Raw genomic sequence first — 25,020 nt, forward strand, 5'->3', positions numbered from 1 at the left:
CCTGACTCGCTCAGAGAAGGATGTACTGGTTCTATTGCCCCCTTGCACAGCAGCTTTGCTATTTCTGCACGAAGTAGGTGTGCTACTTCCAAATTCACTCTCGTCTCGGTCCGTGCTCGAAAGCGCGGGGGACGGAGAGCGAACTGTAGTGAATAGCCCTGCTTTACAGTATTCAGCACCCATTCTGACACGCCCGGAATCGCCTCCCATGCTTTTGCATGTATAGCTAGGGGTAGAAAAACGGCGTTTGTGTGCAGGCGAGTGAGTTGTGCAACTGACTCGTTGGCTGCGGTATACACTGCTGCAGTAGCCTTTTCTAAGGGGACTGACAGAGCGGGTCGCTTTGATGGCGGTCCAGTCGCGGCGGGACTCGACCATGTTCTCCTCCTTGCGGCTGCTAGGAGGACTTCGCGGGCTCAGGCTTCAACGCGATCTTAGGCCGGGGTCCCCGGGAGGGAGGCGGCCTGTGACGGCTGGTTGAGCACGATCTAGGGCGGCCGCCCTGTCGTCGCTGTGAAGGAGGAGGCTGAGACGAGCGCTGCGTAGAGCTTCGTGCAGGAGGCTGAGCTTGAGAGCGGCCTGCAGCTGAGCTCGAGCGTCGTGGCAGGAAGAGGTTCATGGCCTGCGTGGTTTTCTGTACCTCCGAAAAACGTTCAACAATCCCGCTTACCGCTGGGCCGAAGAGACCGGAGGGGGAGAGCAGGGCGTTGATTCACCCATGTCGGCTCAACAAGCGTCAACCAAAGATGTCTCTCCGTGACAGTGAGCGAGGCCATGCATCTCCCAACGGCCTGGGCTGCGGACTTAGTGGCGCGAAGGGAAAGATCTGTTGCGCTGCGCAGGTCCGTGACGACAGTCTGGTCCGGGCCTTTCTCGTCCATTTCGCGGAGGAGATCGGCCTGGAGAATCTGCAGGACTGCCATCGAATGCAGGGCGGAAGCAGTCTGTCCGGCGGCGGAAAGCACAGCTGACGAGAGCTGATGTGGTCCTGCAGGCCTTAGACGGGAGGGCAGACTTTGAGCGCCATCTCGCAGATGTCGGGCAAAGGTGCGCTACGACCGCCTCTTCCACTGGGGGTATTTGGTTGTATCCTTTCTCGGCGGCTCCGTCCACTTGAGAGAGAGTAGAGGAGACAGGAGAGCGGAGTCTCGCGGAGAATGGAGCGTTCCACGATTTAGAGAGCTCAGCGTGGAGCTCTGGCAAGAAGGGTGCTGACCTAGAAGCAGGTGCTGGGCGAGGTAGAAAGCACCCGTCGAGCCTGTTGGGCGTGGGCGCCTTAGGCGGTGACCACTCGATGCCTAGTTGGTCGACGGCCTTGGTGAGGAGGCGAAGCAGTTCCGCGTCCACACTGGCCCGGGCCCGGCCAGACTCCTGGGTCGAAGAGGAGGCAGAGCGGTGTGATCCAGACCACTCTTCACTGTCCGAGGCCAGGAGGGAACAGCTGTCACCGATGGCATCTCCCTCCGCCTCATCCCCTGATGCGACGGCAGTGAGGGCCGAAGCCGGCAGCTGCACGTCGGGGAGGGGGAACGGGGAGGGGGAGAGCGAGGCTTGAGGGAAGGGTTCCGGCGAGCACTTGAAGGCCACATCGGGCTCCGGTGGTCTCTGGGAGCGGCGCTTCTTCTTGCGCGGCCCGCCAGAGACAGGTGGAGTGACAGCTTCGGCGTCGAACACGGCAAGTCGAGCCCGCAGGGTCGACATTGTCAGTTCTTCGCAGTGGACGCAGCCTCCCGAAGACAGAGTGAGGGCTGCGTGGTCTCGTCCCAGGCAGAGAGCGCAAATCACATGGCGGTCTCTGTCGCTGAGCGGGGCTCTGCAAGAGCCGCAGGAAGTGCGAGGCATTTTGCAACAAACGCCTCGTGCTCTTTTAGACACGTGCGTCACGGCGGCGAACACACAGAGAAGTAGCAAAAAAGGATACTGTCGCCGGATAGCGTAGCAGGCATGGAAGGCTGAAGGCGGCGAAGAAGACCGGCTTCCTCAGATGCTGTCCTAAGCTTGCTGGTTGCTTGTTTCAACGGCGGCGGCTTCTCTCAGAGTCCAGCGATGCGTAGAGCTTCGCTGAAGAGATGAAAATCAGGTAAGCAGCCCCCGAGCCCTTCCTTATATACGCTAAGCCACCCCCATTCTGGCAGGCTATGACGCGTGAGGGCGCGACGTCACACAAGGCTCAGTGGTAGGCTGCTGCAGTTGCCACACGGCAGCCAATGAGCACGCTAGATAGCCTGCTCTAGGTCTGCCTGCTGCTGCACTGCGTTGACAATAAATACCAAAATTAAGGATCCAGCCTGATGTGTGTAAAAGTGGTTGATTTCTCCAGGTTTCGAATGCACACAGCGACACCTGCTGTTCAATGCTAATATCATGCAGAACAAAGATCATCAGGAGTGTGACAGCGCCAAAATGTGTGTTAGACGGGTTTATATTATATTAACACATACATGCATGTACACATGTATAAATAAATAAATAAATAATTGAGTTCTTGGATGTTTTGTTGTTTCATAATTTTGTAAGTGGGCAGTGCTTTTGTTGAACAGAGGGGAATGATGGAGTTATTTAGATTGGATAAAAGAGGGTGAAAGTGATTAATATGGACTGGACAGAGAGAAGTGGAAGAGGAAGTTTAACCCTCTGGGGTATAAGGTGTTTTTGGGGTCCTTGAGATGTTCTGACATGCCCCAACATTTGTGCTTTTTTCAGTTGCTTATAAACATATTAATGGCACAAGTATAATTACACTCTATTTAGCAGAAACAGGGCTACCATAATATGTGAGCAACATGTATGTACATGTTTGTATTTTTGAGAGAATAATGTTTATGCATGGTTATTGAAAAAACAAAAAATTAAAGTTTCTGAAATAAGGCCACAAAACACATACTAAATATGTGTCCACGAGACTTTTGACTAATGGATGTTGTCGCCTAGAGTTTTTGCTTCAAAGTGATGTAAAAATCATCCTGCCTAACCATTCACATAAAACAATACATTGATTTAAATTTTATAGGACACTTTTTCTCTGGAAAGGCAATATGCATGGGGGCGTGAATATAAATCATATAATAATATAAATTAATATAATATGGTCGTAATATAAATTCCTCCTTTGCCGAAACAATCCATCCACCTCACAGGTGTGGCATATCAAGATGCTAATTAGACAGCATGATTATTTGGGGAAAACAGTGGTGCAGAAAGCAAAATGTAGTGTGCTGCAATAATAATGCTACTGTAAACATTATTATTAAAGAATGCTCTTCTGTTCCTTTCATTAATAAACTCATCAGACGTCTTACTTGGTCATGCGTAATGGGTAATTTTACTTTGCGAGCAGCACACATACCAGGTTTAGACAATAAAATTGCTGACTCATCTCAATTAAATTTTCAGGATATGTATGTATATATATATATATATATATATATATATATATATATATATATATATGTATATATATATATATATATATATATATATATATATATATATATATATATATACAGTGGGGAGAACAAGTATTTGATACACTGCCGATTTTGCAGGTTTTCCCACTTACAAAGCATGTAGAAGTCTCTATTTTTTATCATAGGTACTCTTCAGCTGTGAGTGACAGAATCTAAAACAAAAATCCAGAAAATCACATTGTATGATTTTTAAGTAATTAATATGCATTTACAAATGTCTTGGACAGGTGTCTTTTATACAGGTAACGAGTTCAAACAGGTGCAGTTAATACAGGTAATGAGTGGAGAACAGGAGGGCTTCTTAAAGAAAAACTAACAGGTCTGTGAGAGCCGGAATTCTTACTGGTTGGTAGGTGATCAAATACTTATGTCATGCAATGAAATGCAAATTAATTATTTAAAAATCATACAATGTGATTTTCTGGATTTTTGTTTTAGATTCCGTCTCTCACAGTTTAAGTGTACCTATGATAAAAAAAAATTACAGACCTCTACATGCTTTGTAAGTAGGAAAATCTGCAAAATCGGCAGTGTATCAAAAACTTGTTCTCCCCACTGTATGTGTGAGCTGAGCAAAATCTGGTGTTGTCTTCTGCAAAAGATGCTCGGCTTTTTTGTAAAATAAAGTCTAATAATCCTGGCATCAAAGATCTCTGAGAAGTGATTTTTCACAAAAGAGAAACCACAACAAGAGCAGATATAAAAGATCACCAACTCACATGACCAATGTTAGAACCAGCAGAAGGGCAGTCTTTACATCCGTTCCCATCAGTCTAAACTGGGTTCAGAGATGATCACGGCTCTATTGTGGTCAAACTGTGAGTTCTCACACTCAGCAGTAACATTTTCCCAGACCTCAACAGTGAGATCACAGCTATGAAAACACTACGGCAATCAAGTAATATCATACTAAGACCACAGCCCACTGACACCTCGCTCAATTAAAACCAGACAAAAGGTTACGCATAGAGTATAAATACAATACACAGAATAACAAAGGGAAAGGAAATATTATATGTGAAAAATACAATCCTTCATATATTGTCTTAAACAGGGTTTAGAAGGAAACAGTACAGACTTGTTTTCGTTGCATTGAAATGACTGGTGTAGTCCCGAACAAATGACTCTGAAAAACAGAGATTCTGATTATTGGACAAAAAACTTCCTCATGTAATAATCTAGAATACTGTCTAACACTTAATGGAAGTCTTCGTCGTCGGTTAAGAACCTGGGTGTGCTCTTTGATACCAATCTTTAATTTAAAAGTCACGTTTCTAGTATCTGTAAAACCGCATTCTTCCATCTTAAAAATATATCTAAATTACGACATGTACTTTCAATGACAAATGCGGAAAAGTTAGTTCATGCGTTCATGACATCAAGGCTAGATTATTGTAATGCTCTACTGGGTGGTTGCCCTGCACACTTAATAAACAAACTACAGCTAGTTCAAAATGCAGCAGCTCGAGTTCTTACCAGAACCAGGAAGTATGACCATATTTGCCCAGTTCTGTCAACACTGCATTGGCTCCCTATTAAACATCGTATAAATTAAAAAATATTGCTGATTACCAGTGTTGGGGGTAACGAGTTACAAAGTAACGGATTACAGTAACGATATAACTTTTTTGGGTAACAAAATAAAGTAACGCATTACACTAAAAATATCGGTAACTACACTACTTTACTAGACTATAGGAATGCGCTTTCCTGCGTTACCCAAGCCGTGTTTGCCTGCGTGTAAAGCTCTGATCTGTTTGTGGTGCGTGCATGTCTGTCTGTCTGTCTGTCTGTCTGTCTGTGTGTGTGTGTGCGCGCGCGCGCTTGCACCGTTGTCATAGAGATCGATTTGAGTGACGTAGCTGCTGGTGCGAAGGGGAGCGGGAAATGGAGACGGAGACGGAGACGGGGTTTCGGCCAGTGGCGATATTCACATTTCTTTCAGTTTATTGCTCGAAAGGACAAAAATATTTCCTGATAGCTGACCGGCCCATGAAACACCTTGGCCCATTGGATCTTTTCTTGATTGACACTGGGCTGGTCCAATCACATCTTTAAACACCTCCCCCTTTGGGCTTTGAGCGAGCGTGCAGTGTGTCAGTGTGTATCTGTCAAAATAGTCTGAGAGATGGAGAAAAAACGCAAGGATTGTGCAGAGAAATAGGGTGAAAAATAGACACAGGCCCTTCAAGCAGACGCTGTAAAATGTGTCAAAATGTTTTCTGCAGCAGCATGACCTTCATCAGCTCCTGTGGCTGATGATGAGGATAGTGAGGAGGATCAGGACAGAGATGAGAAAGTGTAGAGCCTGCGGTAAGCAGAACTAACAGTTACTTTCAAAACACTTAGGCTATGTCATGAGTGCAGGAACCATTACCCAGTAACGCATTATTTCCACATCTGCATAGTTGACGATTACCGTAATTTACTATAAATTTAATGAGACGCGTTTGTAAACCATGTTTTCCGTCAAAATAAAAAATCATGTGCTTATATCTCTTTCAAGTATAGAAATTAGTACAAAACTAATTATGAAAGTTTCCTTTATTTTTCAGTGCATTTGTTTTACAATATATGTCTATTAGTGTGCTATTATTATTATGGCCAAAATGCCAGGGCCGATTTTTTTTGTCCCAGTCCAGATTATGTGTCTACCACCGCGGACATTTGTCCTTTATCCTGTTGTTTGTGGATTTTACAGTGAGGCATATTTCTTTGTGCAGACATGTATATTGTTCTTTCATATGGTTTTACATGGCATTTTGTATAGGCTACATTATAAACACTATGCGGACAGGCTAAGTGATGATAGGGCTATGATGTTTGTCCTTATCTACAGGGTAAATTAAGAAATGGGAAAGTAAAATAATAAGTAGTGAAGTTACTTTTCAAATGCAGTAACTAGTAAAGTAATCTCATTACAATTTACAGAAGTAACTAGTAACTAGTAACTAATTACTTTTTTTGAGTAACTACCCCAACACTGCTGATTACTTACAAAGCACTAAATGGTTTAGCTCCCCAGTAGTTGAGCGAGCTCTTAACGCATTATAGTCCTTCACGTCTATTGCGATCTCAAAATTCCGGCTAGTTGATAATACCTAGAATATCTAAATCGACTGCTGGCGGTAGATCCTTCTCCTATTTAGCACCAAAACTCTGGAACAGTCTTCCTACCACACTCTGTCAGTTCAAAGCTAGACTAAAAACACATCTCTTTACATAACTTTGTGCCATTCCTGAAACATAGTACATACCTGTCATTTCCAAGATGTTTGATTTTTCATTTTACCATGTTCATGTACAGAGACTCATGTGAATGTTGAAGTCAGCAGGACTCATCAGGGGCATCTGGTCCCTGTAAAAAAAAAAAAGTAAAAACATGAAGCCTAATATTTTGCTTTTCAAACGCGCAGCGTGACTGACTCAAACTCACAACGCGTGCAGAGAACATTTACTGAAGCGATCGAGCCGTTCCAAACTATGAAACATTATTGTTACCACATTATACATATCTACATTTGAGCAGATATCCACAAACACAGTATTTAACAGTAAACACGGGTCTAAACATTATAATATTCACCATATTAGAGTAAACACTCATACTAGCCTACTTTTATATCATGCTTTGTTTTATTATTGTACATAAAAACATCCTTGTGTCGTACATGTATACAAATTTATACCTTTCAATGCTAAATTTATATACATGTACGCACTACGCAGGGTGCGATTTGCCGGGGGGGATGCGTGGGATTTCCCCCCTTTCTGGTCAATGTATCCCTGCCTCTGCCCCTGCCTTTGGCTGGCTCTCTGTAATCACCACTCTGCAGACTTGCTCAATGTCCCGCCTACGGCGTTATCTGATTTAATATTCAATTATTTTAATTATCACAATTAAAGTATTAATTTTATTAAATTGAACAAGCACAACATTCAGCATTCAATCAAATATTCTTAAAGATTTATTAGGCTATTATTAATAATGTTATTTCAACATATCATCTCGTTATTTCGTAATATGTACATAATGTGTGCGTGCAACAAGCAAGATGTGCATTTGTAAATCAGGTGACAGGCATGCATTGATTTTTATTAATAAACAGTGTCGGCTGCAACTGCAAAGATGAAGTTGATGATCGCCATCTCCGTAGTGAACGCGCAGAAAGAAATGCACATCATGGATTACATAATCAGAGAGTTGCCTATTTCTTTTAGTTTTGAATTGTTTCGTTTAAAGACATTTCAAGCTTTCTTTATACACTCACCTAAAGGATTATTAGGAACACCTGTTCAATTTCTCATTAATGCAATTATCTAATCAACCAATCACATGGCAGTTGCTTCAATGTATTTAGGGGTGTGGTCCTGGTTAAGACAATCTCCTGAACTCCAAACTGAATGTCAGAATGGGAAAGAAAGGTGATTTAAGAAATTTTGAGCGTGGCATGGTTGTTGGTGCCTGACGGGCCGGTCTGAGTATTTCACAATCTGCTCAGTTACTGCGATTTTCACGCACAACCATTTCTAGGGTTTACAAAGAATGGTGTGAAAAGGGAAAAACATCCAGTATGTGGCAGTCCTGTGGGCGAAAATGCCTTGTTGATGCTAGAGGTCAGAGGAGAATGGGCCGACTGATTCAAGCTGATAGAAGACCAACTTTAACTGAAATAACCACTTGTTACAACCAAGGTATGCAGCAAAGCATTTGTGAAGCCACAACACGCACAACCTTGAGGCGGATGGGCTACAACAGCAGAAGACCCCACCGGGTACCACTCATCTCCACTACAAATAGGAAAAAGAGGCTACAAATTGCACGAGCTCACCAAAATTGGACATTTGAAGACTGGAAAAATGTTGCCTGGTCTGATGAGTCTCGATTTCTGTTGAGACATTCAGATGGTAGAGTCAGAATTTGGCGTAAACAGAATGAGAACATGGATCCATCATGCCTTGTTACCACTGTGCAGGCTGGTGGTGGTGGTGTAATGGTGTGGGGGATGTTTTCTTGGCACACTTTTGGCCCCTTAGTGCCAATTGGGCATCGTTTAAATGCCACGGCCTACCTGAGCATTGTTTCTGACCATGTCCATCCCTTTATGACCACCATGTACCCATCCTCTGATGGCTACTTCCAGCAGGATAATGCACCATGTCACAAAGCTCGAATCATTTCAAATTGGTTTCTTGAACATGACAATGAGTTCACTGTACTAAAATGGCCCCCACAGTCACCAGATCTCAACCCAATAGAGCATCTTTGGGATGTGGTGGAACGGGAGCTTCGTGCACTGGATGTGCATCCCACAAATCTCCATCAACTGCAAGATGCTATCCTATCAATATGGGCCAACATTTCTAAAGAATGCTTTCAGCACCTTAGTAGAATTGCCACGTAGAATTAAGGCAGTTCTGAAGGTGAAAGGGGGTCAAACACAGTATTAGTATGGTGTTCCTAATAATCCTTTAGGTGAGTGTATTTCTCATGTCTGTAAGGCATACACTGAGTTTCGGTTCATTTATGATGAGGTGCGCTCCAGTTCACGTGCAATGCAATGCAAGTGATCGCGGCGCGCCGGCGCCTCTATGATTATATTGTCTGCTATATTTGCTTCTTATTTATTAAATATTTGTTGATGTAAAATTGATTAAAATTAAGATACAATTTATACAAAACGAAATTCACTTTAAAGAAAGGTTTTCTACAAAACAAAACTTAATGAAGTGTTCAAAATCATGTCTGACCAACTCCATGTCTCCTGATATATTGCGCACCCTATCTTACTCGTGCTGTTCACTTTTCATAATCAACATAGATGGAAAAAAAATTACATTATACTATTTTAACAAATATTAAACTAATGGCTACAACACATATATTAGGCCTACAGACTTTTTATTTGTACAAATTGCTGCACATTCATTTACTTCTGGATTTTGCTCACATAAGTTGAAAGGCATTTGTTTGTGCATAGTAAAACATATCTGCAACATTTATCAAGTTCACGGATAATTGTGTGTGCATTTATTAATCATTATCTTAGTGAAAAATGCAACAAGGACGAAGCATGTAAACTGCGTTGTTTGTTTATTCAGAATGGAATGGATTTCAATGTATATTTCAAATGTATATTTCAATGTTAAGTCAATGTAAAGACGCGTTTACGCGCGTCTAGAGGTCCTGCGGCGTTTAGATAAGCCATTAGAGTAAAAATATTGCGTTAAAATAATTGCCTAGGCTACTTCATGAGTTAATAAGAAAAAAGATTTTACAATTCCTGCAAATGCAGTGATGAAGTTCATGTTCTCATGATTTATTTTTATGAATACAAATGTTTTAAAACATCCCCCCCTCTGTTTTTTTCACAAATCGCACCCTGCATGTACGACATTAGGCTTCATGTTTCATAGTCTGGCACCAGTTTGACTAGTTGCTACAATGTAAAGTTTATACAACAATAACATGCTTACTATTATGGGTGGAAATGTCTTACTTTAAAAATCTTTCTCATCTGCAAATCGCGTTCTTCTAATTCTTCTGAGGTCAATCCAAGGTAAACAGAAAAGCACAGCACAAACACAACGTGTCTTCCAAACTCAATGAAAATCAGAGGACTGAGTAAGTCTAATGCTTTATTTAGAGGCAATGAGGGCGTTTACAGGTCTGCGTTCCTTCACATGGACAATTTGCATGTCAATTGCTCGTGCGCACGTGGGTGTGGTCACATTAGAGTTAATGAGGATGCGTTTGAGAAATTGTCGTTGCTTTCATATGGATTACTTAAACAGAGAATATTTGTTTTTGATATAATTTACATAATTTAAAAATAGAGACTTAAAGCTTTGTAAAGACATATATGTCTCATGTAAGTGTGACTAGCATTCGCTGAGTTACAGATAATTTTCTGTCGCGTTTCAGAATGAACTTCACATTGAGAGAGATGGCAGAACGCGCATCATGTTTATTTTCTTAATTTTATGAAAAACACAACATTTTGTTTTTATTATGAGTGTACACAAATAAAACATTTACCAGTTGAACTGAATCATGTATAAGACGTATATGTAAGATCAAAATCAACAGAGTATTTTGAGTCTCTTTTGCACTAAGAAAAAAAGCGAGCTGGCGACTGCAGACCCCAGGGGGTTAAGCAGACTCGGGTAACCCCACTGCTATTAGGGTTCTAGCAATTCTAGGGAATTACGTTTTCGACGATCTATCTACCTTTCTTACACTTAACAACCTCTTGGACAACAGCCAGTCTGGTTTCAAAAGCGTCATTCAACTGAAACTGTTCTGCTCTCATTTATTGAACCTCTGAGACTGGCAAGAGCAGCTTACAAATCATCTGTAATCATATTGGTGGATCTGTCTGCTGCTTTTGACACAGTTAAACACCAGATCCTCCTGTCAAACATAAAGACGAAGGGTATTTCAGGAACAGCGCTCAATGATTCAGGTCTTACCTCTCAGTAGGTCCTTCAGGGTGTCGTGGAGGGGTGAGGAGTCTAAGACCCAACATCTAGCTACTGGAGTACCTCAGGGCTCAGTGCTGGGACTGCTTCTCTTCTCCATCTACATGTCATCACTAGGATCAGTCATTCAGAAACATGGTTTATCCCATCACTGTTATCATCTTGCTAATGGAGTGCCTCAAGGCTCAGTTCTGGGACCGCTCACTGCTCACCTTACAGAAATATCTTGCTGGATGAAGGACCTTCAACTCAACCTTATGAAGTCAGAACTGCTTGTGGTCTCGGCCAACCCAACACTTCAACATAACTTCTCCATTCAGCTTATTCATCAACCATAACTCCATCCAGGACAGCCAGGAACCTTGGAGTTGTGATTGATGATCAGTTGAACTTAACAGACCACATTGCTAGAACTGCCTGGTCCTGCAGATTTGCCTTATACAACATAAGGATGATCAGACCCTTCCTATCGGAACTACACAACTCCTTGTCTAAGCTCTTGGTCTATCCAGACTGGACTATTGTAATACTCTCTCCTTCCAGCATCACTGTCAAACCTCTGCAACTGATCAAGATGCTGCAGCAAGAGTGTCTTTATCGAGCCGAAGAGACGCATGTCCTCATAAACTTGAACTGTTTACCAATCGCAGCCCGCATCAAATTCATGGCACTGATGTTTGCCTACAGAACAACCACTGGCTCTGCACTCCTTTACCAAAACTCACTACTTTCAGACCTACGTGTTTTCCAGAAGCTTGTGTTCTGCAAGTGAACGGCATCTTGTGGTGCCAACATCCCAAGGAGACGCAGAATCACTTTCACTGACCTTCACCTGGACTGTTCCTGCTGGAGGAATGACCTGCCGAACTCAACCTGAGCTGATGAGGCTTTAGCCATCTTCAAGAAACGGCTGAAGATGCTTCTTTTTCTGCAACACTTGACCCATTAATATACACACTTACTATTCTATGTTACAATACATTATGAGCTTATTAAGGGGAATCACTAGACTGCCGGCAATTTGATTTCGCCCTGCAGCTCAGGCTGGAAACTTGTACATTCTTCTGTAATGACTGAGACAATCAGACACATAACTATTTGTTACATTTAACAAATAAGCTTTAAAGCCCACTCTTAGGAAAGAAACATGCTGCAAACCGTTGATCAATGCTACAAACCAACACTTTGTTGACACGTTTCCTGCCTGGAGTTTTCGCTGCAAAGAACGTCACCCGGATCGTTGGTCTGATTGGTTGAACGACTATCCAGTTGCGTACATTTGAACTATGCCTGTTGATCACGCCTCTTGTGCAGTAGAAATACAGAGCAGACTCTCCAGACTAATGTTCAATCTTAAAAGATTGAGCTTGGTCTGGTCATAGCCAGACTAGAGAATAACCATACAGTATTTGTAACAAACATCTCAGGAAAGGAGACATATTAAACAACTGCAGAGGTTTTATTAAGAAAATTTGAATCAATTAATCAAAATGAAAAAAAAAAAGATGCTAAAAAAGAAATGAACAGACAAGATACAAGAATCACCAAACCAGTTCCATCACACAGAACATATAGATGTTCTGTATACAGAAGATCTCTATACAGTCTGAGTCTGTCCTTAACCGTATTTAATAATATATGTAAAACAGTTTACATATGAAGCACAAGAAAATGAACTTGAATACTGTAGGCAAATATATCCATAAAACCCATATAAATAAATGCCTCATTCATTCATATAAATGAAAATAAATCTTGCTTGCTATTTGCAAAAATATTTTAATCTAAACTTGATAGTCACTATTTCTTCAGGGTGCTCAGAGTTTTTCCCGTTTTCTGAGAAGAAAATAAAACAAACAATTCTCTGTAAGTTTTTGCTATTGTAAATATTGCTGCAGACTCACTCAAAACTCACCAGTATTTTATTCTAATATTGTACACATCTCTATTTCCTCTGGGTGCTTCGAGTCCTTCCTCCCTGCAAAATAAAAGCATTGACTGACCTCTCGTATGTGTTTTTATCATGATTGCAGATTGTTCCAGATCAGATGAGTGTGAATCATCAGATTGTGTGCGGCTCAAAACTCACCAGCTCTTCTTGCACAGATGATCTGAAGAAGAATCACAGTAGGAGCAGCAAACACTGCCATCTCAACAATAATCACAATCACTGCAGGAAACATGAGAGGAAGAAGAGAAACTGTACATGACTGAAGTCAAGGGTATTCAACTATCAACAGTTATTGATGAAGCATTTACAGACTGACTGATAGTTTAATGTTATAAAGCTGTCAGTATAAATGAACGTGTCGTACCTCTGTATAATGATCCAGCAGTCACACTGACTTCAGTTTCTGATGCTGTATCAGCTGGATCTGTGGATCACGTCTGTTAGTTCAGTTCAACACATAATGCCACATATACACAACATCATCATCACATAATACTTGCCACACTGACTTCAGTTTCTCCTGGATCTGTGGATCATGTGTATTAGTTCAGTTCAACACATAATGCCACATATAAACAAAACATCAACATCACAGAAATGATGAAAATATCCTGGACTTTGTGTAAACTTCCACTGTTTCCACTGTTCCACTGTTCATCACCATTTACAGAAAAAAAAATCTATTTTATGCTTTATTCATTTATAGATAATCATGTTAAGTGAGGTTTTAGCACACTTACATTTCTAAGTTTGCATAAACATTGAAATGTGGAATATCTATTTACTGACGGCATCTAAAACATACAACTAAGTAAAGCTAAACTATAATATACTAACTATATTATAATTTAATCAAAGCGAACTATATATTTAGCTAAGACTAAATTTTACTTACTCATCAACATATATTAGATATTGTCTAATATTGCCTATCACATTAATCTGACATCACTAGCTTTTATCTAAATCGTTATCGCTAGCACAACACACTAGTATCTCGCTAGCCTGTTAAAGGGATAGTTCACTTTGAAATTAAATTTTGGTATGTTTTAGCTTACCTCAAGGGCATCCAAGATGTAGGTGTCTTTTTTTCCGCAGTAGTTTCAATTTTGATATTTTTAGGTCAAACCGTTCTTCTCTGTCAGTCATATAATGCAGGTCGATGGTCACCACCTCAAAGAGCATGCACAGAGTCCAAATTAAAACAATTCCCTATCGTCCAAATTAAACAATTCCCCATCGTAAGTACACATTGATGGCCTAAGACACGAAACGAGCGCTTTGTGTGAGAAAACGAACAGTATTTATATCGTTTTTACCTCTTGTACACAGCCACGTCCAAGTGATCTGAGAGCGCGGGCGGGTATAGATATATACACTAGATGTCGCCTTGGCTATGGTTTCGTTCCATTGAACTGCCGTAGCCAAGGCGACTTCTATTGTATATATCTATACCCGCCCGCGCTCTCAGATCAAAATTGAAACTACTGCGGAAAAAAAGACACCTACATCTTGGATGCCCTTGAGGTAAGCTAAAACATACCAAAATTTAATTTCAAAGTGAACTATCCCTTTAACCTGCCATCCGTGCTTGCCGTCTTTTTTTCTCTCGCTCGCAACTTTACAAGTCTATCAAACAACTGTGGTGAGTAGGATAAGTCAACAAACACGGTGAGTCATGTCCTCTCCTGTTATTGTCACTTGCACTTCGTGTCACATGTATAGTAAAGCCTTCTCTGTCAGCAATGAAGGATTTACATGTGATAAATGCAGGGAAACAGTCAGGCTGTGGAAGATGATTTCAGAACTAGAGACTCGCATCCAAACTTTAATCAAGGTTAATTGTAAGAATGCAAGGGCTTTAGATACTGCTTTGGATGCGAACTCTGTCCGGCTGTAGAGCCCGTGCAGCAGGGCAACTGGGTGACCATGAGACACTGTAGTCGCAGGACAAAACACAGCTCTTCTGTTCCGATTACCACAACAAATAGATTCCCCTCTCAGTGAAAAACCCACTGAGAATTCTGTTGAATGTGCCCTAGTTATTGGCGATTCTATTACATGGAACGTGAAAATAGAGACACCAGCCACCATAGTCACATGTTTGCCGGGAGCCAGAGCGCCTGACATCAAAGCAAATTTAAAAGTGCTGGCTTATGCTAATCGTAAATTCTCTAAGATTATTATTCACGTCGGCACTAATGATGTTCGACTCCGCCAGTCGGAGATCACCAAAATTAACGTTAAAGAGGTGTGTGAACTCGCAAGTACGATGTCAGGCACTTTAATTTGCTCTGGCCCCCTTCCTGTTCGCCAGAGTGATGAGATACTTAGTAGACTGTCCTCACTCAATGGCTGGCTGTCTAAGTGGTGTCCGCAAAATAATTTAGAATTCATAGACAATTGGAAAAGTTTTTGAGGCAGACCTGACCTGTTGAAAAGAGATGGTATTCATCCCTCCTGGGATGGTGCTGCTCTTCTCTCTAGTAAAATGGCACATAGTCTTAGAGCTCAAACATGACAATCTGGGGCTCAGGTCAGGAAGCAGACAGACTGGCTAAACCGACTGTCTGCTAGCTGTCTCACGTCACCAAGGTCAGATAAATCCCATCACATAGAAACTCTGTCACATAGATATCATCATATAGAGACTGTGTCTGTTCCCCGAATTAGGAAATACAAAAAACTCCTAAACCCATTTAAGGGTAAAAATGTAATTGATGTTTAACAAATAAAATGCAGATATAATATGGATGAACAAATGATAAAGCTCGGGTTGCTGAATATTCGATCCCTTACTTCAAAAGCACTTATTGTTAATGATATGATTACAGATTATAACCTAGAAGTGCTGTGTTTGACAGAAACATGGCTATGTACCAAAAACTTTTAAAGCTGGCTATGATTAAACCGCTTGTTAAAAAACCTTAACTTGATCCTACAGAATTAGTCAATTACAGGCCGGTATCGAATCTACTTTTTCTGTATCCTCACAACTATGTTCCTTTTTATAAAGAAATGGTATCTGCGAGGATTTTCAGTCAGGATTTAGACCGTACCATAGTACTGAGACTGCTCTCATTAGAGTTTCAAATGATTTGCTCTTATCATCCGATCGTGGTTGCATCTCTCTCTTAGTGTTACTCGATCTTAGTGCTGCATTTGATACCATCAACCACAACATTCTTTTGAATAGACTCGGAAACTATGTTGGCATTAGCGGAATTGCACTAGCATGGTTTAAATCATATTTATCTGACCGTTAAACTGCGCACCTGATAGGCCATAGATATCGCCTGAACAATCCAATTGCTGATGGTTTGTTTGGATGTGGGAAGCCCCTTCTTTGGCAACCCGAAATACACTAGCAACTGGTCTGACTTCCGCCATGAAGAAGACCTCTCAATATAAATTTTTAAAGCTCTGACAGGGCAGAGCAAATTAAGTCTCTCCTCATCCGCCGTCAAATGAGGTGGAGGATGAAAAGCCTGCAGAACCGTAGGCCATGCCACATTCGATGGTACTTTAGGCAGATAGCCTGGCCTGGGATGCAAGATAGCCCTAACATTGCCTGGAGCAAACTCCAGGCAACCATGAGATAACGAGAGCGCATGAAGATCTCCTAATCTCCTCAGAGAAGTAATGGCTAGCAAAAAGGCTGACTTGAGGGAAAGGTTCTTGGCCTCAGCCGAATCCACAGCGGGGCTGAATGCATGAGGGAGAACCACAGTGGGAAGTGTGTCATCTCTCGAGACGCAAATAGATCCACTTCCACTGGGCCGAAACTCTTGACATATCGATTCCCCTACCTCAGGGTGGAGTCTCCATTCCCCAGTCCTTGCCTCAACAGGATGTCTGCTCCCTGATTTTGATCCCCTGGGATGTATGTTCTCTGTTCTCTGGGCTGGTGCCAACACGCTTTTCTTTGTGTTGAGTCTCAACCCCAGGCTCTGGATGTGGGCAAGGATGGCATCTCGATGCCGAACTACCAGCACTTGTGACTGGGCCATAATAAACGAGTCATCTATATAATTTAGCACCCTGATAGTTTTTTCTAGTATCTGTAAAACTGCATTTTTCCATCTTAAAAATATATCTAAATTACGTCATATGCTCTCAATGACAAATGCGGAAACAATTAGTTCATGCGTTCATGACATCAAGGCTAGATTATTGTAATGCTATTATGGGTGGTTGACCTGTACGCTTAATAAACAAACTACAGCTGGTCCAAAACGCAGCAGCTCGAGTTCTTACCAGAACCAGGAAGTATGACCATATTAGCCCAGTTCTGTCAACACTGCACTGGCTCCCTATTAAACATTGTATACATTTTAAAATATTGCTGACTACTTACAAAGCACTAAATGGTTTAGCTCCGCAGAACCTGAGCGAGCTCTAAACGCATTATAGTCCTTCACGTCTATTGCGATCTCAAAATTATTGCCAGTTCATAATACCTAGTAGATCCTATTCCTATTTAGCACCTAAACTTTGGAACAGTCTTCCTAGCAATGTCCGGGAAGCAGACACACTCTGTCAGTTTCTAGACTAAAAAAAACACCTCTTTTACATGGCATTCACATAGAACATTATACATTTCTATTATTCAAATGAGTTAAAGATTATTAGGCTGCATAGATTAGGTCAGCTGGAACCGGGGACACTTCCTATAACACCTTATGTACTCGTTACATTATAAGAAGAATGGCATCTACGCTAATGTTAATTTTTCTGTTTATTCCGAGGTTTACTGAAGTCAGCCGGATCCGGGCCGTATCCAGATCTGATGGTGGACCTGCATCTGGACACGACCACTACGCATCCCTGAAGTGCCAGCCTCATCAGCCCTGTGAAGGCCTCATCGACACGACAGCTATCAGCACTGATCCTCAACAAACCCGTCTCCATACCGGCGTGACTCCGATCTTCATTATTACTGGATAATAATCTGATTGTTCCAATCCAATCTGACCTCTGACTTGTAATGCTGCCTGAATCATAATCATACACTGTTCGCTCGTTGGCCAGAGGAGAACTGAGCGACTGAGTCTGGTTTCTCCCAAGGTTTTTTTCTCCATTCTGTTACCTGATGGAGTTTTGGTTCCTTGCCACTGTTGTCTTGGCTTTTGGCTTGCTTAGTTGGGGACATTTAATATTCAACAATATTATTGATCTGCCTTACGTAAGGTGGACAATGATGCCATTTTCTTCTAGAAACAAACTTTGTTGTATTATTTTCATGTTATCAATGTAAAGCTGCTTTGAAACAATATTTTTTGTAAAAAGCGCTTTATAAAGGTGACTTGACTTGACAACGTGATGTATGAAAATATTCAAACGCACAAATATTGACGAATCCTTTGAGGTTTCAATCCTGAATTGATGGAATTATCAGGCTGATTTTATTGTGGCGGGATCAAACCACTGAAGTGAGAGACTGATGATGTGTGACAGTGATCATGTGATCATGAACCTTGTGTTGGAGCTGCTGCTGTAGTTCGGCTTGATGTCTTCTCAGAGTTTGAGCTTCTGACTGGAATCAGTGTTGGTGAATCGACTGGAGCTGCAGAAGATGAATGTTCAGTCGCATCATCTGTAGGACATTAACATCATATTTTACAGTGTTGTTTCTCACCTGAATACTTGACAGTGTATCTGACTGAGGTCTCGAGTTGATTTCTGAGACTAAGCTGACATCTCCACTCTCTGTTGTCATCTTCATTCAGGAGTGTTGTAGTCAGAGTGATGATACAGTGATCTGATGATGATGATAATATCTGATATCTGGAGTCTGTCTTCAGATCAACACCAGTCTGATTTACCCATAACAGCTCAATTCCCTCATAAGGGACGGAATCATCACAGAATAATCTATAATATGAATACAACTGACAGGAGAGAGTCACACAGCGGCCTGAACTGATCTCAGTCTGTGAGGATGAAGATGATGATGATGATGATGATGATGATGGAGACACTGAAACTGAACACAAGACACAAATCACAGACTCTTCAATCATCATCTGAGTTTAAAGGGAGAATCTGCCCTTTTTAAATTGACCACAAAATCATAAACTTACCATGAAGAACATGCAGATAAACATAAGCATCAGTTCCTTGTTTTTGTTTGTTAACATATTGTCTGCAGGTGTAAAATCCATAATCTTCTTTTGTGATGTTCTTGATGTTCAGAGAGCAGTCAGACTCCAGACTCAGTCTCTCATGTGGCTCGATCATGTCTTTATTCTTCATTCCTCCGGTTATCAGTTCAACTGCTGCTGAATGACTGAATCTGTTATAGTAGGTCCATACAGTTGATTTACAGTCAGAAAGAGCATTATTACAGGGCAGAGAGACATTTTCACCAGAACTGATGAACACATCCACCCCACTGGTTCCTGAAACACAGTATATCTCAGTGATCATTATGATATATATTAATAAATGAAACATAAAACACACCAGCATAAAAAAAAACACATGTTAAAAATCATAGTCTGTTCCCCTCTGTTACGGCTGGCTCATATACCGCAACATAAAAGAGGCAACCTGAACGGATTTTGAAGCTTCACCTTCAAACGATAGTCTCTCAGTTTCAAACTGTGTTTGTTTCTCTATGGACATTAAATCTCTCTCAACCAGTGGATACGCTACCTTACCAAGACCAGCTTCATCTCCTACAACCAGAATTCCCTTGGCTATCAACTGGCTTTTAACAGCTCTTAACAAATCCTGCTTGCGCTTCTTATCATTCCCAGTCAAAATGATTGCATGACTCTCTGCGATTTGTTCTTTGGTGCACCTATCTAGAAACTTCTCAGAAAGTTCTACATTCAGTCCCTGAATGGAAGTCATTTTGGACTAACATAAAATTCACACAATGAAGATTAGTTAATTGACCACAACAAATCCAAAATAATTCTAATAAAACCTCCCCAAAACAAAAGTGCCAGAAAACAGCCTAAGCCCAAATGATTATTCAATAATACTCATTGACATACCATTTCGCACAGCCTACCTCAATCCACTATAACACTACAAATTCATAAAGATCAAGTTAATTAATAAGTCCAAGACAAAAATCCGGCTTTTATTATTCAAATTAATCAAACAGACCTTAAAGTCACATCAACAATTTCAGTGTTATAACGAGGACAATAAATCAATGCTCAATTATAATAGGAAAAACCCTGCCACTCAATGCAATGTTAATTTACTCACAGTAAATAACAATCGGTCATACTCAATAGGCTACAACAGCTGTGTCAAACTTATTTACTAATCATCTATCAGCTCTATTGTCCAACACAAGATCTTCGTGTAAACAAATCAAATTTGATATTTTAACCACTCTATACAAACATCCACTTTCTATATAAATTGGCAAACTGTTCCTCGATTAGTAACCACAAGAAGGCATGGAACTTGAGCCTTAACTCAAAACACCTCTTAATTTAAAAGAGCCGTGCCCAAGTTGAGCTAACACATTGCTTAAAAGCTAGATCACTCATTCTTCTTTATATGGGTGTTCTAACCCCCTTACCTGAGGGCAAAACAGTGAAAACACTCCGGAACTGTTACAATGTAATGAAAGAAACAATACTCAATCTTCAGTGTCATGGTATGCGCAACAAACTAATTTTCTCCGGCATACCCGAGCAAACACAAGACAACCCAGAAGACGAAATAAAATAATTCATCAGAATCAGAAAGAGCTTTATTGCCAAGTGTGCTTGCACACACAAGGAATTTTTTCTTGGTACTGAAGCTTCCAGTGCACATATACAAAGACAAATACAACAAGAAACATAGTAATAAGAATTCTAAGAATAAAAATAAAAATATGAAAAAATAAATATGAAAAAAGTATAAAAGTATAAGGTTACTGTTGGGTTTAGTCAGAATAAACATTTATAGATTATGAACATATTTACAGTATTTTGAATAGTATGATAAATATAAATATCACCTGAGTTTAGAAGATATTGCACTGAACAGTGAGAGTATTGGACGTATAGGCATATAGTCTAGACGGATTTTTGAAAAATGGCCTTCTATAAGAAGTGAGGAGCATTTATGGGTACAAGTCGGGAACCGGCCTACCTTACATATTTCAAGGGCGCTGAGTCCAAAAAAACTGGTTCCCAAGCGAAATTTTTAGTTTTTTACCTTCTAATTTGCATATCAAAATGGCTGCCAAATTGCCTATCTTGCTCAGTCGTTGGGCCATTTTCCCCTAGTTTTTTTGTAAGTAGGCAATCAAGATGAGGAAATTAAGTTTCTAGATCGATAGTCAAGGGTCAGAGCAAAGATATAATGGAGGCTCACTGCCTTTTTTATGTATATATATGCAAAATACCAACTTTTAAGGTGAAATTAAGCATTATTTGTGTATTTTTTTTAAGGCCGACATACATATTCAATCAATATCACTCTTAAATGTTCCCAGTGTATATATGATATGTGATGTATTCCATATTACATAATAACTAAGAAAAACACCATTGCAAGTTATTTTATGCAAATTAAGGCGAGACACTACAGGTGAATAGGGTAACATTTTTAACTAGCAGATATCACCATGAAACTTTCACAGTTGAATACCTACATTAAGATGAGAAACAAAATGTATTACAAGTTTTCTGTAATTTAATGTTTAAATATGCAAATTAGGCCATATCTAATCAAATATGCACTAATTTGCATATATTTAAAACAACGAAATCTGAGTATTGGATAAAGCCAGGTTAAAAATGATTTTTTCATTGTGTTCACATATTAGATGGGAAAAAAATACAGAGGGATTTATGGATATCTACTTTCGTTATCCTGTAAATCAGAAAATGCTGTCAATAGCCTTAAAAAAATGATTTTCGCCATGTTTTTTGGAATAAAATGTTATATAAATCAGGCTAGGAATAATATATTTACAAATCCCTCTGTAAATGTCTTCATAATATAACATAATATAACTATAACTAGGTACAAGTACAAAAGTTTGGTGTATAGGTGCTACTGAAGTGGAGCGTCATCCATGTGGTTTCCTTAGTCTGCTTCCGAAGCATTCACCAGCCCCAAGCAAAACACAAACAAGACGGAAAACAAAAACACCAAAGAATCGACGACGAAAGTTAGGCTTTAATGCTCCAACAGAGTACTCCAAAGAGGTACATCCAAACACACAACTACACATAGACGAGACTCAACACGAAACACAAACTGATCTGAACTTAAGTAGTTAGAGGATAATGAGACATGAACACCTGAACACAACACACACCTGAACTGAGTAATGAATCAAATTAACAACCATGAAGACAAGCTAACCAAGGTGAAAACACAAACAGAGTCCATGTGGAGAAAACTAAAAATAAACAAAACCAGATAACCCTGAAAGGAATACAGCTTTCATGTATTATGTGCTCTATTTATTGCTTTTTATGGCAAATTTATAAGTAAAAATAATAAAATTATATCATTGTGTTAATTCTTTTTTGTAGTTTTTGTATTATTATTCTATTAAAATGAATGAACTATCTATTAAATATGACATGAATATGAGAACAAGTGAACAAGTTATTTATTTTCATTATACCATATAAAGTTATTATCGTCATTATTTTTTAAGGTGTAAAATAGTTGGCACACACAAATTCCGTCATCTTAAGCTGCTCACTCAATTTCATTTCTCTTTTCTCCATAAAGTACATGTGCCATTCACTATAATGAACAAGTGAACTTGTGACCGATTTCAGATGCATCTCAGACGAAACTGCAAAGAAAATGACAAATTATGACCCACAGACAAAACTTCATAATATAAGTCAGACAAAAACAATAGCTGAAAACCAAAAAGAGCAGAATTAGACTGTGGACCGACTAGACGTTAAAATTTAAGATATTTTTATGGGCTGGCCCCACTCTCATGGAACCAATGAAAACTGCTATTTGATAGAAGACTATAGTGGGCCACACATGGTTGCTGCTACTACATACAATATGGGAGAAAGGGTTTGAAGTTAGAGAAAATATTTTTTGAAACATTGTCCCAAATGTCCAAGGCTTCTGAGAGGGGGGCGTAAAACGTCTCGGTTACATATGTAACCCTCGTTCCCTGAGTAGGGAACGGAGACGTTACATCATGACGACGAATGGGGTTTCGCTTAGAAAGCCTCTCATCTTCGAGAAATAAAACGAGCCATTGGCAAAGAAATGCCATGGGTCTGCGGAATTTGCATTGCGTAACTCCGCCTTACCTCATGGGTATATAAGGAAGTATGCTGGCACCATGCAGATATGTTTCTTCGCCGAGGAGCGGCAACGTACACTTTCAGGGTGGAGGGAGACTGCCTTCGGCCCAACCCTTCTTGCAGGAAGGAAAGCACGACACTGATCGGGCATTTTCTGGGGTCTTCTCTGCGAGAAGAGCACCAGGTGACGAAGAGGTTCCACTTCAACGCGTAGGCATGTCTCGTGGACGATGCTCTAGCGGAAGTGATGGTAGCCACTACCGCTGGTGGTTGGGTACTCAAACCTGCCTCATCCCATCCAGGAGCCACACGTGAAGGTTCCAAAGATCGGGATGAGGGTACCATAGGGTGCACCGTCCCTGATAAAGCAGGTCGTTCCTCAGAGGGATTGGCCAAGGAGGTGCTGTCGCGAGGAGGACTAGTTTGGAGAACCAGGTCCGGTTGTGTCAATGAGGGGCAACCAAAATTACCTTCTTCCTGTCCTCCCTGAGCTTGCACAGGGTCTGTGCAAGAAGGCTCACTGGGGGAAATGCATACTTGCAAAGGCCCCGCGGCCAGCTGTGCACCAGTGTGTCCGTGCCGCAATGGGACGAGTCGTGGGAGGCAAACAGGTCTACCTGTGCGTCCCCGAACTGATCCCAAATCAGCTGAACTGTCTTTGGATGGAGTCTCCATTCTCCAGGGAGAGGCTGAAGCCATGAAAGCACGTGAGCATCTTGAACGGAAGCCTGTGAAGGGATCGGTTCAAGACGTGCAGGTCCAGGATTGGCCGTAACCCACCGGTTTTCTTCGGTACAATGAAGTAAGGGCTGTAGAACCCGGACTTCATTTCGGCTGGAGGGACAATCTCGACTGCACCTTTCGCCAGTAACAGGGGCATTGCCACCCACCATAGTGTAACGGACTCCCCGGAGGCGGGGAGGAGATCGTGCGAACTGAATCGCATAGCCGAGCCTGGTGGTTCTCTCAACCCAGCGGGACAGGTTGGGAAGCTCTAGCCAGGCTCCCAAGAACTGAACCAGCGGGGTCATGGGAACCACAGACGTACCCTCGGTAGGGCAGCGAAGTGGAATGAACGGTCCGGACGTGGGCGGCGTAGCGACCCGGTGTGGGGGCACGGTCATTGCCGCATCCTGACAGAGGAGGCCAGGGAAGGACCGGTGTTCCACGGGGGGCCTGCTCTGACAGAGGTCTGGTGATAGAGGGGGACAAGAGTGGCGAGGCAGAGCGTCGCACACTGCCATCCATGGCCTCTTGGGGCTCGGAGGAAGGGGCATCAGTTCTTAGAAAAAAGATTCTCCCCCGGCCCTCCACCGGGGGAAGGAGTGGTCCTGCTACCAGCTCCTGAGAAGAACTGAACCCTAACTCCAAGCTGCCCATCTCAGGAGTGCTGCTTAGCCTGGCGTTTTGGCCGGCTAAGGGGCGGAGACGGGCAGTGCCGTCCTCCTGCTTGGGGCCGGTGAAGGCTTCGGAAGCAGACTAAGGAAACCACATGGATGACGCTCCACTTCAGTAGCACCTATACACCAAACTTTCCAGTCTTGTACCTAGTTATATTATGAAGACATTTACAGAGGGATTTGTAAATATATTATTCCTAGCCTGATTTATATAACATTTTATTCCAAAAAACATGGCGAAAATCATTTTTTTAAGGCTATTGACAGCATTTTCTGATTTACAGGATAACGAAAGTAGATATCCATAAATCCCTCTGTATTTTTTTTCCCATCTAATATGTGAACACAATGAAAAAATCTTTTTTAACCTGGCTTTATCCAATACTCAGATTTCGTTGTTTTAAATATATGCAAATTAGTGCACATTTGATTAGATATTGCCTAATTTGCATATTTAAACATTAAAT

At 41.3% G+C, this 25,020-nt stretch overlaps 1 protein-coding gene across 1 annotated transcript in view; it reads right to left on the minus strand.

Annotated features, from left to right (window-relative positions):
- The window catches only part of LOC309478494 (uncharacterized protein), a gene marked incomplete at its 3' end in the record, with an annotated part of 405,172 nt that overhangs the window by 208,826 nt on the left and 171,326 nt on the right, over positions 1 to 25,020 (minus strand). Inside the window, exon 8 of the mRNA XM_082142080.1 lies at positions 18,377 to 18,496. Coding sequence (XP_081998206.1) covers positions 18,377 to 18,496 — 120 coding nt within the window. The remainder of the gene's footprint in view (positions 1 to 18,376; positions 18,497 to 25,020) is intronic.

Source organism: Leuciscus leuciscus (assembly GCF_965113295.1).
Source record: "Leuciscus leuciscus genome assembly, chromosome: 1".
Classification (NCBI taxonomy): domain Eukaryota; kingdom Metazoa; phylum Chordata; class Actinopteri; order Cypriniformes; family Leuciscidae; genus Leuciscus; species Leuciscus leuciscus.